Source organism: Rissa tridactyla, chromosome 4, assembly GCF_028500815.1.
Source record: "Rissa tridactyla isolate bRisTri1 chromosome 4, bRisTri1.patW.cur.20221130, whole genome shotgun sequence".
Lineage (NCBI taxonomy): Eukaryota > Metazoa > Chordata > Aves > Charadriiformes > Laridae > Rissa > Rissa tridactyla.
Genome location: NC_071469.1, coordinates 38,556,809 through 38,574,634, shown reverse-complemented (window position 1 = coordinate 38,574,634; position 17,826 = coordinate 38,556,809). Strand labels below are relative to the sequence as shown.

Here is a 17,826-nt window from a genome sequence, read left to right as displayed (position 1 = left end):
CATTTGCTGCAATTCGGGTGAGATATTAGATTTAATAAAGGAATTTAAAGATTTTATTTTATGGTAAAAATATTCAGGGAATGAAAATGAAAACTGCATACGACTATTTTCACTACTTTCAAATATAGATAAAAGATTTAAATTACATAAAAAAAGCAAAGGTTGAGAAATATTTCACCCTCAGGCATAACACTCCTGTTGGAATACACCACTATATCTTTACAGGAAGTGCTGGGTGTTCTAGGTTTCCAACAGACCAGGTGCTAACAGGTTTACTGAAAAACATTTCCAAAAGCAACTCCAGGTATTTTCCACAGAAAAGAGAAGGGAAAAAAAAGAAAAACAATTGTATTTTCTGAGATTATTTTAAATTTAGTACAAAGAATGTGGTTATATTAACTGCAAGTCATAAGAGGAAATACCTGAAAGTGTGTTTTACACTAAAAGCAGTAACAGACATTTTCTACGTCTATATTTTCCTAGATTTCTTTCTCAAATCAGAAAAACAGGTAAAGGCTGTTCCATGAAAAAAAAAACAAAACCAACAAAAACAAAAAATAAAAACAAATAAAAAAACCCCCACAAAAAACCAACCACCAAACTTCGATGGTTTTGTTCAGAAGCTGTCATATTGATTTGTATGCTGCCAAAAAAACAGCAAAGCATAGGGCTTGAGCACTTTCATCTCCCATTTTCTTTCCCCAGGATATTGACATTTAATATCCTCCCAGCATGCACTAACGTCTCTGAGCGCTCTTACAACATATACCAAAATTACAGCTGCTAGATCATCTTCCACCCCTGTTTATAGGCTGTGTGCAACCCTGCCACATTCATTTTCAGTGGAGTTGAATAACAATAATAAGGGAAAAAACCGAATAACACAGAAAACATGTTACTGTCACACAGTGTTCACTTAGATTTCTGAACAAGAAAAAACAATTTTAGAATAGCATCAAAATGACCAGCTATTAGTTAGCTTCCTGAAAATCTGATAATACCTGATAACAAGTGCCAAGCTCTTTTCCATTGGCTGTGAACGACAACATTCCAGTAGCCAGGTCAACAAAGCATCCAATTTCTAAATCAACATTGCTGCGACCTGATCTCTGGGAATTAGCAATTATATCTCCTCCCCAAACCATGTAGCAATTGCTGCGCTTCACACTGAAAGAACAGCAAGAACAAAGAGAACAAATCATAGGTCACAGTGAACTTGAATAAGTATTCAGTGAAAACAGACTTTTCAATGGAGGAATAGTTAGAGATCCTCAAAGGTCCTTGTGCTGCTATTAGTTTTGTTTTCTCATTAACAAACACCCTTTTTTTAAGAACATAAGCATCATGGGTAAGGGATCATATAATCATAGAATGGTTTGAGGTGGAAGGGACCTTAAAGATCATCTAGTTCCAACCCCCCTGCCCTGGGCAGGGACACCTCCCACTAGACCAGGCTGCTCAAAGCCCCATCCAGCCTGGCCTTGAACACTTCCAGGGATGGGGCAGCCACAATTTCTATGGACAACCTGGTCCAGTGTCTTGCCATGCTCAGAGTAAAGAATTTCTTCCTAATAGCTAATCTAGGCTAAAAGCACCTTTTTTTTTTTCCTTTTTTTATAATTATGAAACAATTTCACATGCTTCTGTGTGCTTATGTAAGATACATTAGAATGAGTAACAGGTTCATCCACAGTGACCAAACATGGATGTTAAAAGAAAGACGCGTCACAAAACATTCTTTCAAACAGAACATTAAATATACTAACTTTAACAATTTTATGTAAAACACGTTCATATATAAATGAGCACAGAACACTCCTACTCCATAATCAATTTTATTATTAGTTTAAATTAAAGTTTAAAATAACATCAAGCTTGTGAAAAAATTAACTTTTGAACAACATATTAAAATACAATGTTTAATAAGTGATAAATAAATCCATACCTTTCATGAACCCTGCCTCTCTCATCACCTAAAGTAACTGTCACTGTACAATTTTTATTTAGGTCAAAATTCTCACTGTAAAAATGATAGTCTGGTGTTACCCATCCAACCCAGACAAAGGATGGGTCTTGTCCAGCAAATATTCGAAGTGAATAAAAATACTGAAAAGAGGAAAAGAACATATTAGTAATAGAAACTGAAATTATTTTATCAAGGAATACTCAAATAGTGATTAAAACATCTCCTATATATCAAACTTCAATAATAGTAATTCAACGTTCTCTTAATAAGTCATTTAAAATGCTCATGGATTAAAAAAACAGACTAGTGGTTTAAGAGTGAGGCTTGTGCCTCAAGTCATACAACTCTGGGGCATTATTATTTATACACAATGTTATATCAAATGACAGCAAATGATTAAGAAGGCTTCTTTCAACAGATCAGTTTCGAAAGAATGTGCTGCCATGACTAAATCTACTGCAGAAACTAAGAAGAACTAAGTATCTCGATGTATTTACTTACCGTAGTAGAAGGAGCAGCGATTTCTTGGCTGTGCTTTCTAAAGATAAAGGAACATCATCATTAAATTAGTTGAAAAAAGAGAGAAGTAGTAAAAAAAGTTCTGATTATTAAACTAAGTGTACTTACAAGGTAACTCATGTTTGCTGGGTACTGAGTATGCATGAGTAAATTAAGTATGCAAAGACTGTACAGGATACAGATATACACCCAAAATAATTGATTGCAGTTAAGACTGAGGCAGGGGGAAGAGACAGATTTACAGCAATTAACTAAAGATTAAGGCAATGCTGGAAGGTGCTGAACTCAGTAGTACCTGGTATCTTTAAAAATTTGTCCCACAATCTTTTTAGTCACTTATCCAATGACAATGGACTATTGAACAATAATGCAGATGAGCATTAATCCAGTGGGCAAAAGATTCTGATCTGTTTTTCCAGCCTGGCTGAAGAGCTTTGCAAATCCCAATGATTTTGAAAAGATGGCAGTTGCTTAGCAATGAATAACTATCAGGCCCTTCTTCAGAAATGGTCGTCTCTTGTCTGGATATGGCATTCTGCAGCAAAATTCTGTTATAAATTTATTTATATGTATAAATATATTTATGTGTATATATATATAATATATATTTATGTATAAATTTATTAAAACCATCAAGAACAAAAAATCTCAGTAACATACATCCTATTACAGTGTGTGCTTAGTGCAAAAACAAGTATGAAATCTTGAGTGTACAATAATAAAGAATAATGGAACGTGTTACATTTACATTGAGAGCATGAAATAGGATAATTAAACCCAAACCTAACCGTTTTTGGAAAACATCAGATGAGGCATTTTCCACACCCATGCCAAAGTTGAATGATGAGCGGAACTCAATGGGCATACTCAAACGACAATATATCATGTCTGAATTGCTGTTCTGCGTGCCAAATGTTTTGTGAGTAACTTTTAGCCGAGGTGGACTCTCAATGGTGCCATCAATTCTCCATATCTAAAAATAATAGAAATAATTTTAAGATTATACTATTCCAAGAAAAACACTGAAAACTTTCAACTAAGCAATTAGAGGATGAGATAACAAAGAGTCAAGTTAAATTTTTTGAAATTAATTAATTTCAGAACTACGCAACCTTCTTCTCTGCCAGGGAATCTAGCCTGAAGAGCGAGGGAAGCAATAGATTCAGTATATCCTGACTATAGTAAATATTTGTTCCATACAACACTTTCAAAAAAAAAAGAAAGTATAGATTTTATTAAGTTAATTCACTTAGAGTCCACAAGACATTGAAAAATTACTTCACAAGAATCAGTAGTTTTCTACGAGAAGAAATATCAATTAGAATCCTTCAGATGATCATTATGAAGTCTGTGTCTGATATTATTTTCCCTTGTGCTGACATAGTGAGTATGCTTTTAAACACAGTGATAGGAACATTTCAAAAACTTTTAAAGATAGGAACACAGTTCAAATGATCCTGATAAACTGAAAAAAATGCTGAGATAATTTACTTGGAATTCAGTGAAGCGTATTTTGTTCAAGAAGGAAACGTTCAAAGATGAGTATTAGGGAATAATTGGCTTAACACCTAAATTAAAGTAAATGGCCTAGGGATTATAGTAAAAAAACTGATCAGGAATTCAAACATCCCTTTGTGGAAAATATTAATATGGAATATTTTATACAAAACATAGGATATATATTACTCCGCTCTAGAGTAGATTAGTTAGGGAGCTGTGGAATTCCTATCACAGGTACATTATAGGAATGAATGAAACAGACACCACTCAGCAATACCACAGGTAACACTTAAATGTCCCTCAGATTAGCGAAGTGGACTAAATCAGTCTCCATTTCAGTGATGCTGCATTCAACTATACAAATTTTAGATATTTAAGAAAAATGCATAGTACAGAAGGTTTAAAAAAATTAAAGTGAACGTAAGGTAGAATATAAGAAATGGTTCTAGGAAATCACAACTGACATGTTTCAAGTAGCTAACCACAACAACATAAATTATGTTGTTATATAATAGAACAGCTAGGTATACCCATACGAGTGGTAATACTACTATAAATGAAGTTGGGGAGAGACAAGATCATCTGGAATTATTTAAGAGTGACTTAATACATTTATATGACAAACTATCTGATGACAGTAAGTATTAGTAAGGGTTTAATGTCTCAGCTTGCTAAACAAACAGTTGATAAACAGGTGTCTCCCTAACATGTAATGTTACCTCAATGTGAGGATGATTTTTTGGCACATTGACAAATGTCGGTAAGCGTTTACTAAACCACATAGCAACATCTCGGTTCATGTTGACAGCGAAAGGTTCAAAACCTTCTTGAAGGCCGCACATTGTATAATATTTGAATGTACTGGCATCCATTCCAAGGTTCATACGACCAATCTGAGATAGACCCAGTGCACAAATTGGAACAAAACCTAAGGAAACGATACAACAACAACAAACCCAACAGTAATTTATTTGAGAACACAAGGATTCTATTTTAGATCCATCAAATGTGAACTAAACTTCTGCTCCTACACGTAATGCACATGAAGTGATGAGAGTAGCAAGGATTTAAAGTCGCCTTAAATACTAATTTCTACGTTCAATATAATCGCTACCAACACCCCTGAGGATTTAGGCAATAAATGGACATTACACACACTATCCCATTTATTTAAACATTAAACCAGTTTCACAATTGTTATTAGTAAGTAGCAGTGATTTATGAAAAAAACAAACAAACAAAAAAACACCCCAAAAATGTGAAGTAAAGAGGTAGGTTTGTCAACAATCAGATTTGAAAACCCAACATTTGATCAAGTCAGTTATTCATTTATTAGAAGAATCAGTTATCTTCATCATTTTTAGACTAATAAACATGCCTTTATACAATGAATTGGACACTGGAAGACAATCTTGGCTAGATCAAAGTTATTAATAAATGCTAAGTATGCTCTCTGAGGGTCAACAGGACTTTAAGATGACGTTCAGGTATCTCAGTTCATCTGTTTAAAATTTAGTTTGTCATCAGTAGCTATAAATTTGTTGCCAACTTTCATCCCTCCATCATTCATGATGGAAAAATACACACTTCTTTAATGCTGTCATTTTTTGTAACCAAACGTTTTTGGTCTCCATATACCTGCAGCAGTCAACAGACAGGGATAAAAGGCTGTTGAATTATTTCTCCATCTCTCAAGAAAGAGAACTGGGAGCAACTTTAGGGAAAAGCCAAAAGTTCAACTTCTAAAGGTGACATTTTCTCTCCTACACTTTAACTTTACACCTTCGAAAAAGCTCTCTTAAGGCAGTCTCTCATTCTCTACCATTAGAAAACTGTATCAATGGTCAGACCTAAGAGAGACAGTGAGCAATTGCAAAATCTTCTTGCAATTACTAACGAGCATGAAGCTACTACTACATGAAGGCTCACATAAGTGAAATACTCAGCTCACCAAGCTGTTATGACAGACTAGTTTTTCTAGTTTTTGTTTTGTTTTGTCTTCTCATAACCATGTAACTATAAAAAGAAAATTACCACTTTCTATTCCAAAGTCAGCAAATGCAAGTTCTGAACCTTTACTGGTTATAAGCAACTCTCCATTCAGAGTAAAGATAATTGATTTATCATCCAAGTTTATCATACAGCCAACAACATCTCCTGGCTGCCAGCTTCGTCCAAAGAATCCGCTGCCTTGATGCCAACGCTGGCCCTAAAAAAAATAAAAATAACCACAATAAACACCATGCTAAAATTAAAAAAAACACAAAATGAAGTCAAACAAACAAATATTTCACTTTCCAGGATCTCAAAGTAATTTACAAATGGTATTGATCATGGCTTTCAGATAATGAATTTGATGATTATCTTAGTTATTTCACCTGGAGAAACAAAGGCACCCTAACTTCAGTAAAATACAATCAGCAATTTAGAATCTGGATGATAACCACTGTTCACTGGATTCCACTCTCACATGCAGTTTCATTATCATCCTGGTCCTTTTAGGAGTCAAGTTTGGGAAGAAAGAATGTGCAGAAAGCAGAGAACACATAAAACAGAAATCAGAACTGTGCTTCTCTCTTCTGGGAAAACAGAACTGTGGTTGTCTCTTCCGGTCATTGAAGAAACTTTGTTTTAGTTGTAAAACACCACTTAGGAAAAAAAAAAGGAAGTGAATGCTGTACTTTGTTTATGCTTACAACACACTTCTTTACTCAGTTGGGTATATTCTAGGAAGATAGATGTAAATCAACACACCTTTGTTAGCATAATTTCAACGATCAGAACCAAAATGCAGATACTATCAAGCATGAAACAGAGCTCAGAGACATCTCTATATGTATCGAAAATATTCCAGTAGTTGACCTGGAGTACACAGATGCAACCTACACTGCAGTTCTCTGCCTAGTCTATTCATAGGTCAAAAAAGATAAAGATGTACTGACTTTGCTTCCTTCAAATACAAATGCTTGGTCATCAGCTCCCAACTCTATGTCAGGTCGACAGCCTGGCCTGGCCCAGCCAACACGCATATCTCCACCTGTCACAGCTTCAAATTCAAAGTACCACTTTCCAGACTTCACTGCGTAAGACTGTTCTACTCTGAAAAATCTTATCTTGTCGATGCTGACTTTTTCCACTGTTTGGTCAGCTGCAAAAATAAACAGAGAAAAAATAAAACCCACCTTTCATAATTAGATGAAACTATAAATGCCACTGTTTAGATTTTCATCTCTGTATTTTCTATCTCTGAAAACAGCTATTATCTACCATTGCATGTTTTAAGAACCTTCATAGTAAATGTTAAAAAAGGAGGAACAGTAATCAGCAGACAGAAGCTAGCGCATTCTAACTCTATACAGGATGAGTGATTATCTGCTGTTTAGAATCAGAATATTTCAAAGCATTACTCAATGCAGAGCCCTAAACACAAAACTGACTAAAGGAAACCTCAGAAGTGTGAGATTACTACATGCAATACAATCTGATGCAATAATGCAGTATTACAATACAGCAAAATACTTTTTACAAAAGTCAATACATTTAGAACGTTTTAAAGAAATTATCTAATAAGTTTTGTTTGGGTTTGGATTTTTGTCAAAAAATTACAGTGGTATAGCAAATATGGAGAAAAATTTCAGATCAAATTTCTGCTCCCGATTTCAATAAAAAAAAATTATTGAACTTGGTGCACTTCTTTGACTACTTCTTAAGAAGTGAGTTTGACTTGAAGTAGTCAAACCTGATCTGCATACCATGTAAAAAAATTCTTTTCAATTAATCCCGTATTATTTGTTTCTTTCATTATTTCCAAACAAAAACCAGTACATCCACTCACACTCCAGATTTTCTCCATTCTAAAAATCATGGAAGTTAGAATTATCATACCATTAACGACAAGCAATCTTTTAAAAAAACATCATTAATATCAAGTCATTTACAAAGTATATTTGCACCTTTCATTAAAGTCCACTGCAAAGGTATGCTACTATTAATTCATATCTTGTTTTCCCTATCTATTTCAGTGTTTTATGGGTTTTTTTCTGAGCACTAAGGGAAAAAAAGGCCACAATTCTTACGGAAAGTACATACCTATCTCTTGGTCAGGTGGCTCAATACTATAACCATAGCCCGCAAATGTTCTAACAGCTTCACGGAGGCTATCTCTGTTTGATTTTTTAGTACGTTCATCTAATAATGCATATGGCACTAGCCGAGGATTACGTTTGTTCTTAAGATCCTAAAAAGGGTTATAAAAAATAACAAGAAAACTGTGTTTAAACATCACAAATATTTCATATAATGAGCCAGAATGTATTCTGAAATAATGTTAAGATTACAGGAAAGAAATAATATTGATGAGAACAGTTCTATGAATGCAAGCCCAATTGTTAATAATATTAAAAACCTAAAGACAAGAATGGAAGAGAAGTATGGAGATACCTTCTCATACAGCCTGCAGCTGCAGGCACGCAAGGTCTGACAATCTACTCAGGCTTCTTTTCCTGCTCCCCACGCCCTCTAACTTTTCCAGACATTACACGACATTCAGTACCTATCCTCCTATTTAACGCTCCAAACTGATGTTCTAGGAAACAAAATCTCACGTTTTTCACTTTAAATGCGTGTAAAGAAGTCCTTACCTGCTGAATGCCATAGGTCCATCCTTGCTTTATTCTATCTTTTGCCCAGACATTATGTGCATTTTCTGCTAGTCTGTCAACTAGAAATTCTTGGGAAGGTAACAATTTCACTTCAGAAAGATCAAGAGGGGCAGGTTTATATCCATTTGACATCATGTAACTGTAAGTCAACAAACGAAAACAGAAAGTCAAGATACCCTACTGATGGTATTTAAAGTTTTCTATGTGGCATTCATAGGGTGGGGTTCACTTTTTCTCTCCATTTTTCAATCTCCTACTCTCCCATTTCTTTGCAAAAATCCTGCATTGCATTTGGTCATGGACTAGGATATAAATTGTGTTCTAGCAGAGAGTCTCATTTTCCACCTACTTGCACCCTATCTAATTAAATGTGACCTAGATCCATATGTGCATCCCTAAATAGTTAATATGAAAAAAACAAATTTTTTCTTAAATAAGTACTCTTTAAATAGTTTTTATATTCGTCATTTAAACCTTTCAAGTAATTTCTGCATCATCTGCAATCTGCATCATGCATCATCTGCATGATGGTTATTTATGAAATTATTTTTATGCATTATTAAGTATGGTATTTTTTATATACCATAATACTGATTGTGTTATCATTTTTCCAACAAGAAGAAAACATATTTTAACTATTGTTTCTCCCAGTATTTCATCAAATAGTAATTTTATTAGTTTTTTAGTAGTAGATATTACCCTCTCCAACCCTTCACATAGTATAAAGACTACTCTGCGGTTTTAGACATATGCAGACTCTCTCTTGCTCAAATCAGATCATTTCCATTTGCTAGGATGATTCATGTAGGCAGTAGATATTTTAACAAGAGTCAGAAACCAAGGTTTATTTGTTCTGTTACTGAAGACAATAGCACCAAAACAGCATTATGATTGACTGCCTGCAGTATGAACCTTGGAAAGGTCCTTTTTCCCTTTTTTAAATTAATGCCATCAACTGGATCAAGATTACCATCGCCATATCATAAAACTATTTATTTTTCTGGTCTCTTTAAAAACCTAATTTTGTTTCTCATGGATAAAGCTGTTTCAGGAAAAAAGACATCTTGCAAGTTGATAAACTGATGTGCAATGGCAGGTATCCAAATCCCCATCTCCAAGTTTTGTTGCAGGACAGGGCTTTAATCTGTCCCAGGAGGATTACAGAATCCCCACAGACAAGGCTAAATTAGAGATGTAATTCTTGATTAATCTTCACCACTGATGACTTAAAGATGTCTAAATAAAAAAAAGATCGGACTGCCATAATTTAGCTACTAAACAAAAATTAAAGGAAAAACCCAGCTGTATTTTATGCAATAATCTACATATGCACATTTCTTAGAAACGTACAACATTATAAGAACAGTAATTTTCTATTTTTTTTCTCTTCTTTAAAGAGATGCAGTAATAATGTCTCCAGAAATTATGTATCTTGAACAAACCTTTTCTTGAAGGGGAGGGAAGGAGAAGTGCAAATCAAAACAGGAGTTATGGGAACATGGTATACCCTCTTCCAAGTAGATCAATTTACCATCATATACATGTATTGTTCTTTGCTATGTGATAGAAAAGCACTGAAATGTTGCTTTTAACCTTGAAGTATCTATTCTAAGATCATGTAACACACATGTAACTGAATGTGGTTTAAGTATGTCACTACTTGTGTCTCTGTGAATCACACTACAAGGTGATGTAATGCAGCAGTATTCACAGTCAACCACCATCACAGCCAAGCTAATGGACCAACCATGTGGTCTCTAAGTCCATATCCAGTATGGGGTTCACATCAAGTATTTTTTAAATGATCTTACAATATTTTTGTTTAGTTAATACCCTGTAGTTACAAATAACATATTTATCATAGGGTACATACTTTTTAGGAAGTTTGACTTTTTTAAGATCTTCCTCAGCTGCTGGATGAGCATGAACAATGTGACATCCAAGGGCCAAAAGGGTTCTGCCAACATAAAAAATAGCAGTAGTGAAACACAACATTACAGTGCTCACCCATTTTATACATTTCTTTTTGTTTTAGTATAAATACGCAGAACTAATGATATTTAAAAACCAGGGAAGTCATTCAAAATAATGGAATTTCAAAACCCAAATATTCTAACTTATCAAAAATAACACATAAAACCTTCAAAGTCTAAAAATGTACAAATCTGTGGGTTGAAAGTTATGCCACTTTATTAAAACCAACAGGATTTGGTGGTGGTGTTTTCTTTCTATCTCTGTAGAGATAAGATTTTTCTAAATCACTCTGAATGTGTTCCTGGAACTTCTAGTGAAGTTAGCAGAACACACTTTGAATGAGATATTCTAATGTTTTTATATCTTACAACAGTATGAAGTCTTTGAATAAAAATTAAAAAAACAACTTTATTTTCTTTTAAATTTAAAGCTCACTTGAGGGTTTCAGTTGACATTTGTAGATTATAATTCTTCTCTGTTTCAGGTAATTTTGAGAATTCCACAAGACAAGGATGATGCCTTTTATTATCATCCCGTATCTGTAACAAAGCAACAGAAAAGAGTACTTTCCTGATACCAGACCCAAGCCAGAATCAGAGTAAAAAAATCAATTAATTCTTTGCAATAATGAAGACATCGTAAGCAATACCATTTATCTTTGCTCAGTGACAGTTACTCAACATTGTATAAATGAACTTTCCCATGATTCCTTTATAATGCACACTGTAAGTTCTCCTCCATAGCCAACAAAATCAGAAAAAATATAGCTATTTCATGTGTTCTGCATAAATACACGAAACACAAGAAAGCAAGCTTGCAAACTCAATGAACATTTCTGCTGAACGCCTGAGCAATATATGCTCAATAGAGCACAATCTGATCTATTGCACACACTCTGATTCAAGAACCTTAAAGAATCACTTGGTAATGTTTTTCAAGTTCTACTGGAATAATAAAGCAGAGCATTCTTTTTCTGATATCGATATAAGTCTTTGAATACTTATCTGACTCTTAATTAAACAAGATCTTTCACTCAGTGCCAAGTGCTTCTATCCTGATAGCAACTAGGAGTCATGACGTTTCACATTCAAAAACATTTTTCAATTGCCAAAGCTCAGAAACAGTAAGAAGGCTAATAAAGCTCAGAATTTCAATAGCGATGACATTTTAGCAGATAGTATGATAGAATTATTGAAGAAAAAGGTAAATCAAGTCTATAAGTAAAACCATCAGAAGATAAGAGAAGAAAAAAGATTATTCTGAGGCAGGATACAGTTGTGATGGGCACATGGAGGACTACCCTAGTAAATCTGAATTTGAAAAGAAGCACGATGAAATAATCTAAATTCAAGGCAGAATACAGCCTTTAAAATTTTATATTACTAGGGGAAGGTACAATTTTAATATAGACGTTGAATTTAATGTTAAATTCTAAATATAATATTCTTGGCCTACCCTTGTAAGTTTTACCCCACATCCATTGGGTAGAGAATTACCCACATCCATTGGGTAGAGAATGCTTTGTCATATGCATTTAAATAACGTTGACCAGATGGCTTACTCTCTTTAACCTGTCAGGCTGTATCACATTATAAGGTATCATTATAATGATACGTTTTAACTGTAACTAATTAAACAAAAAATCTGAGCTTTGAGGAATTTGAATGTTTACAAAAGTCACCAAAACCCTGTCTCCATTATCAACAGAAGAGATCAACAAAGAGATCAACAGATCTCTTTGATCCCCAACACTAGAGTAAACAAAGATTTAGCTGAGAGGTCACTCACTATTGGTATGATTTTCAGTAGAATTCCATCTTGGTATAAGCTAGTGAATTTCTCAGTTAAAATATTTTGTTCAAATTATTATTTATAGTGCTAAAACATGTACCTTATTTATACTCCAAATTTGCTTTCTAATGACTACTTAAAATCACTGTCTCCTGGCAGCTCACACTTTCATCTGTTGTTAGTAAAGTATAGAGCACCATTAAATACTCCGTTCAGCTTCCAAGTCCAAGTTTTCTGGTAGGAGATTTAACCAAATACAGGTGACTGTACCCAGACAGGTCATTCAAAACATACCTTGCCGTATGTCCAGCCTAATTCTATTTTATTCATTCCCCACAGTTCATGGATATTTTCAGCTAGTTTGTCCCTGATCTTTTCAAGATGAAAAGGAAGAGCAACCTAAGAAAAGAAAATAACAATTACACAAATAAGAAAAGGTTCCAGTTACCACACTTTGTAGATCTGAGATCATCTGGTTCACTTACATACACCCCAACACACAAATGATGAACTACTAAGAAAGGGGGCAAGCTAGCTTAGTTTTTATATTGTGAATTTAAATATTTTTAAGACATATTTTACAATCCTATTATTGTATACTTAACATACCTGACTGGTGTCGATTGGACAAGGGATAAAGGAAGCTTGCGAGAGGAATTGTGTTGTACCCAGTAAATCCCTCACTCCATCAGAATCTCTCTTATATTCCTTCACTGGTTCCAGTTTCATCTTCTCTTTTGGAAGCAATGCTTCATAACAGGGAGCATAGCCACCAGGAGGCAGAAATTTAAATTCTCCATGACGTCCCCCCAATAAGAAACGAACTCTGTGCAATTTTCAGTGAAGAAATTATACTCTTAAATAGTCAGCATATACTAACATTATATATATATAATTTCAAAACTTAAACATTTATTTGAACAGCATTTACAAAAATGCAGGTGTATTTCATGATTTGACAAACACCAAAGAGTTATCAAGCATTCATACTAGCAGATACTATCAATAACACCATAACCTACCCACTATTTTTTTGAAAATTTGTTTTGGCCAAAGCAAAACTAATTATTCAATGCAGTAGTGTATTTTCCAAAAAAAGTTTCTTACTTAAAATCAAATGGTTGTAAATTGTGAAATTTTTAATGCATTTAAATGATTTGGAAACACAAATCTAATTTAAAATGGACTGTTACTCTAGAAAAAAAAAAAAGCAACAACAAAACCCAACACAACAACAAAAGGACTATTTATATACTACTTAAAAGTTTTAAAGTAAATTCTCAGTGCACTCATGCAGGCAGTTGGCACAGCAGAAAAAAAGAACCAGAGGATATGGTATAAAAAACCCCACTATAATCATAATGCCTAAATCAAGCAAACAAAATTATACCAAATACTAGAACTGGGAATGAGTTTCAGAACCATAACTACAATTCCTCTTAAGCCCCTAAAGTTTTCTGTTTCTCCTCAGATACACATTTTTAATACAAATTTAAGAGTATACCAGGAAAAACAACAAAGACAAAAAATATCTGACTTCATACTTTAGTCCTCATGTAAGTAAACGTCTAGAGGTAAACAACCACAGAAAATTGAAAACAATTGTTATTTCCAAGAAACAGCCCATACATTTGTTCTGATGGGGTCACCAGAAAGAGCCCATACCACTTTTTACTTACATGTCTAGAAACACTGAACTATCAGATCAATATATTTCATTGAAAGTAAGATACATTAATAATATTAAAAGAGGAGAAAAATTAAGACACACAAGTTTTCTCGAACAGGATATACATAAGCACAAGTCACAAATATCTGAAACAGTTCAATGTCCTCAAAAATATATAATTATTGATTACTTTTATTAAGCTTGAACTTTCTAATTTCATTTTAAAAATATACTATTTAAAATATTTGAATGATCCCAAGGCAGCTAAATATTTGAGATGACAACTTTTGAGCTCAGACCTCTCTTTATGGCAAGCCCCCACACAGATCAAAATACTTTAAAAATAAAAAGGAGGTCAATTTTATTTTAAGACCTAGAAGTCTAACTTCCTAAATAGACAAAAGTCAAAGAAAGAATCAAAATGAAAAACTCATGCAATTCTTCCTTTGCCTACCACACCCCAGTAAATAGGTCCTTGCTTCCTGCCAATTTGGTCAGTTTTTCTGAGTTCTTGCAAACCATTCAATCTCACCTGATCTTTATGATGTTCTGATTCCTTTCAAGGCCTGTCTCCTCCCTGCCCTTCACTGCAGTATCTAAACCTCCACACAGGCTATATGCTCCTAAAGCTGCACACTCTCTTTTAAAAACCTGAACACGCCATGAAGCTGTGGCTTTTTGCCTCATTTTAAAAGAAATGTTCAGATTTTTTGATTTGAAGAACTTGTTTTAATTTGTCTGAGCTTAACCTTAAAAAGAACCCTCCTGAAAATCAAGTATAAAGCAATATAACTCCTAAAAGACAGCTGGAAATAGTTAAACAGATTTAGGTTAATTACTTCTCCTTTTGGAGTTGGGCTGTACACAGGCAACTGCACCTACCATTCTAGCAATTTGCTAGCAGCTATACTTAAGTTTTCATAGCCTGAATGACAAGACTATGCCAAATAGTCTTTTGCTTATTATAATGGCTGTCTGAGAAAAACAAGATCTCTGTGATAACAGTATTTAATGTACCTCATGTTTAATTACTAAAAGCACCAGGCTTTTACTTTTAAGATGTTGACTTTTCATGTCAACACATCCAGACCCCTAACTTCCCTAAAAGTAAGTTGGATGGCTCATTTAGAGTTAATCTCATATTTCATTTCTTCATCTCTGCATTTACACACATTTTAAGAACAGGATGAATAAATCTGAATAGAAGAAAAGAAAAATAGAAGAAAAGAAAATTAATGCTCAATACAGAGTTGCTGTTTAAATTCCTTGATTATACATACAATACAGGTGCTGACAAGGGTTTAGAGAGGAAAAACTGACGACGGAATGATAAAGCGGACCCAGAATCAGAGACTGAGAAAGTCATAAGCAGAGGAAAAGCAGATAAGCCACAAAAGAAGTAGAAACGTAAGAGTTTGTGCACAGTGCAGAACACACTCCTCCACTCATGAACTCAGGATTCCCATGTAATAACATTTTTCTGATATTAACAGACACTGAAGATGACATATAACGTGCTATTGCAATCAGCTACTATTAACTACAAGGGAATATGCTCTCACAAAATGCTCAAACAACATCAAATAAGAATGAAAAAAATAAAGAAGTTCAGGCAGATTTCTTACAGAAAAAAATAATGAGCATTTTCAAAAGCTCTTATAGGGTCACTCCCAGAGAATAAATGAAAATTTATTTTTAGGCCCTTCCCAGGCCTCCTTTATTATGTTTGGTTTATGTTGGTATTCTCACCTGGGAGGTTCTTTTGAGCATGAGATGCTCAAAGTACCTATGTATTGATCATAGAAGGAAAAGCCCACAGACAACTAGTTATCTGATTTACTTCACCTCAGAGGAAAAAAATATTTTTTTCTTTCTTAATTGCTAAATGTATGAACCATTTATAACCTGAGCTTTCTTTCACTTATGAAAGCTACACAATGTCTATTCTGGCCATACCAAACCTTCATTTCTCAAAACCTACCGTGTGTAAGAAAAACTATCCTTTAAATAAAAGCCAGCCCTCTGCATCTTTTTCTCACCTTCACCACAATCTCTTACTCTGCTCCTGATTATTTCTTCCAAGTCTGTCAGTTTCTGACAGATATTGACATCTGGACTGTTAGCCTTTTTTCATAGTGAAAAATTTTCATAACTTATCCATACTTTATGCAGAAATCATGCTCAGCCTACAAAAGACAGGAACTTTTCTTACTGAAGAATTCTCCTTAATTATCTTCATGTCTTCCCTTCCTAAAATTGTTGCCTGCCCATACCAGCAATAAAGATGCTCTAAGATGAACTGAATAGAAATTGGCCAAGTTACAACAGTGCTAGAGCTAGTCTTTTGTTGTTTTGTCAGATTTTTAATGTTAACATTAATATTAATGTGTCTAACGTTAACACAAGTATTTTTGCCACTTAAGTAGTGACATTTGCAGAAGATTTTCTGAATTAATTAAAGGTAAGGTAACAATAGAAGCTTGAAAACAGTAAATTCAAATCTCTGTATTTTAGCTACAAAACAGGTAAGAAATGGGCAACATTAGTAATGAGATTCCAAAACTTCTCATCAATTCTTTGTGTTTCCTACTGTGAATATAGTATCAGTTTTCATGATGATTTAGGTTTTTTACTACCTGCTGAGAAAGCCAGTGAGAATATTAATTAGTGCCAAATGCGGTGCTGTGTTTCTAATGTGCTTTTTTTTTTCACTGATAATTGGTATGAGACAAAATTAATTTCCCCCAGGTCACCAAATATCCATAAAATAATAATTTTCAGAAACTGTGACTTGGTCAAATGGCAAACAGGCTCACATTTTGCCCTTAAGAGAAATCATCACTAAACAAATCAGTACTTTCATGCCTCCCTCCCTCCCAGCTGCCGGTTGGGCAGAACTGAAACAACAAAATGGAACAAATCACGCATGAATTTGGACAGTATTTTGTGTGACAAGACAGTGAAGAAAACAACAGTTAACATTAAAAGTTGTACTTACTTTACACCTGCTGATAAGCTTACAACAGGAAAGAAAAACCCTTCTGTACTGAAGTTCTCAAACATTCCTTGTACAGGCTGTCCATTAATGCGGAATGAAATGCTGGGTACACCTAAATCCAAGCAGCAGCTAACCACATCATCAGATGCTAATAAATGCTGATTGACAGATGCTACAGCTCTGGGTACTCGACCTGGGATGAAGGTATTAAGTAATCAGAAGTTTTAGGCAGACTCATATAGGTTTAACAATGACATTATTTCCTCAAAACCATATCTTTTTTGTCTGTAGTCACAAAGACATGATCCTGCCTTCATCTGTTTTATGAACAGTTCTGCTTTTAGAGACAGACATGAGTCAACATTCTTCAAATTGATATGTGGCAGAAAAGTCCAGGAACTGAGCAAATCACTTGAGACCTCTGACATTGTTCACAAGACAGAACGTGCTCAGTTGAAATCATGCCTGTTCACGCTGTAACCTGATCCAAGTGTACTAAGGCACAGTAAATGATGCCCTCTTTATAAAGCTAACATGGACATATCCTTTTTTTTTTTTTTTTTATTGTGAAATACCAGATTCACATATCTATGAGTATTCAGTGGTGAGTCACTGGAACATGTTCCGCAGAGAAATTGCGGATGCCCTGTCATTGAAAGTGTTCAATGTCAGGTTGGACAGGGCTTTGAGCAGCCTGGTCTAGTGAAATATGTACCTGCCCATGGCAGGGGGGTTGAACGATATGATC

At 34.3% G+C, this 17,826-nt stretch overlaps 1 protein-coding gene across 4 annotated transcripts in view; it reads right to left on the bottom strand.

Annotated features, from left to right (window-relative positions):
• Positions 1 to 17,826, bottom strand: part of RYR3 (ryanodine receptor 3) — a 233,618-nt gene that overhangs the window by 118,863 nt on the left and 96,929 nt on the right. For all 4 annotated transcript variants that reach the window (XM_054198046.1, XM_054198047.1, XM_054198048.1 and 1 more), the window contains exons 19-32: positions 17,079 to 17,271; positions 13,021 to 13,237; positions 12,706 to 12,810; positions 11,056 to 11,159; positions 10,520 to 10,603; positions 8,626 to 8,785; positions 8,075 to 8,222; positions 6,928 to 7,133; positions 6,020 to 6,194; positions 4,705 to 4,913; positions 3,274 to 3,458; positions 2,468 to 2,504; positions 1,946 to 2,106; positions 1,002 to 1,167 (exon numbers count right to left, since the gene is read on the bottom strand). In XM_054198046.1, the coding sequence (XP_054054021.1) occupies positions 1,002 to 1,167; positions 1,946 to 2,106; positions 2,468 to 2,504; positions 3,274 to 3,458; positions 4,705 to 4,913; positions 6,020 to 6,194; positions 6,928 to 7,133; positions 8,075 to 8,222; positions 8,626 to 8,785; positions 10,520 to 10,603; positions 11,056 to 11,159; positions 12,706 to 12,810; positions 13,021 to 13,237; positions 17,079 to 17,271 (2,150 nt within the window). The remainder of the gene's footprint in view (positions 1 to 1,001; positions 1,168 to 1,945; positions 2,107 to 2,467; positions 2,505 to 3,273; positions 3,459 to 4,704; positions 4,914 to 6,019; positions 6,195 to 6,927; positions 7,134 to 8,074; positions 8,223 to 8,625; positions 8,786 to 10,519; positions 10,604 to 11,055; positions 11,160 to 12,705; positions 12,811 to 13,020; positions 13,238 to 17,078; positions 17,272 to 17,826) is intronic.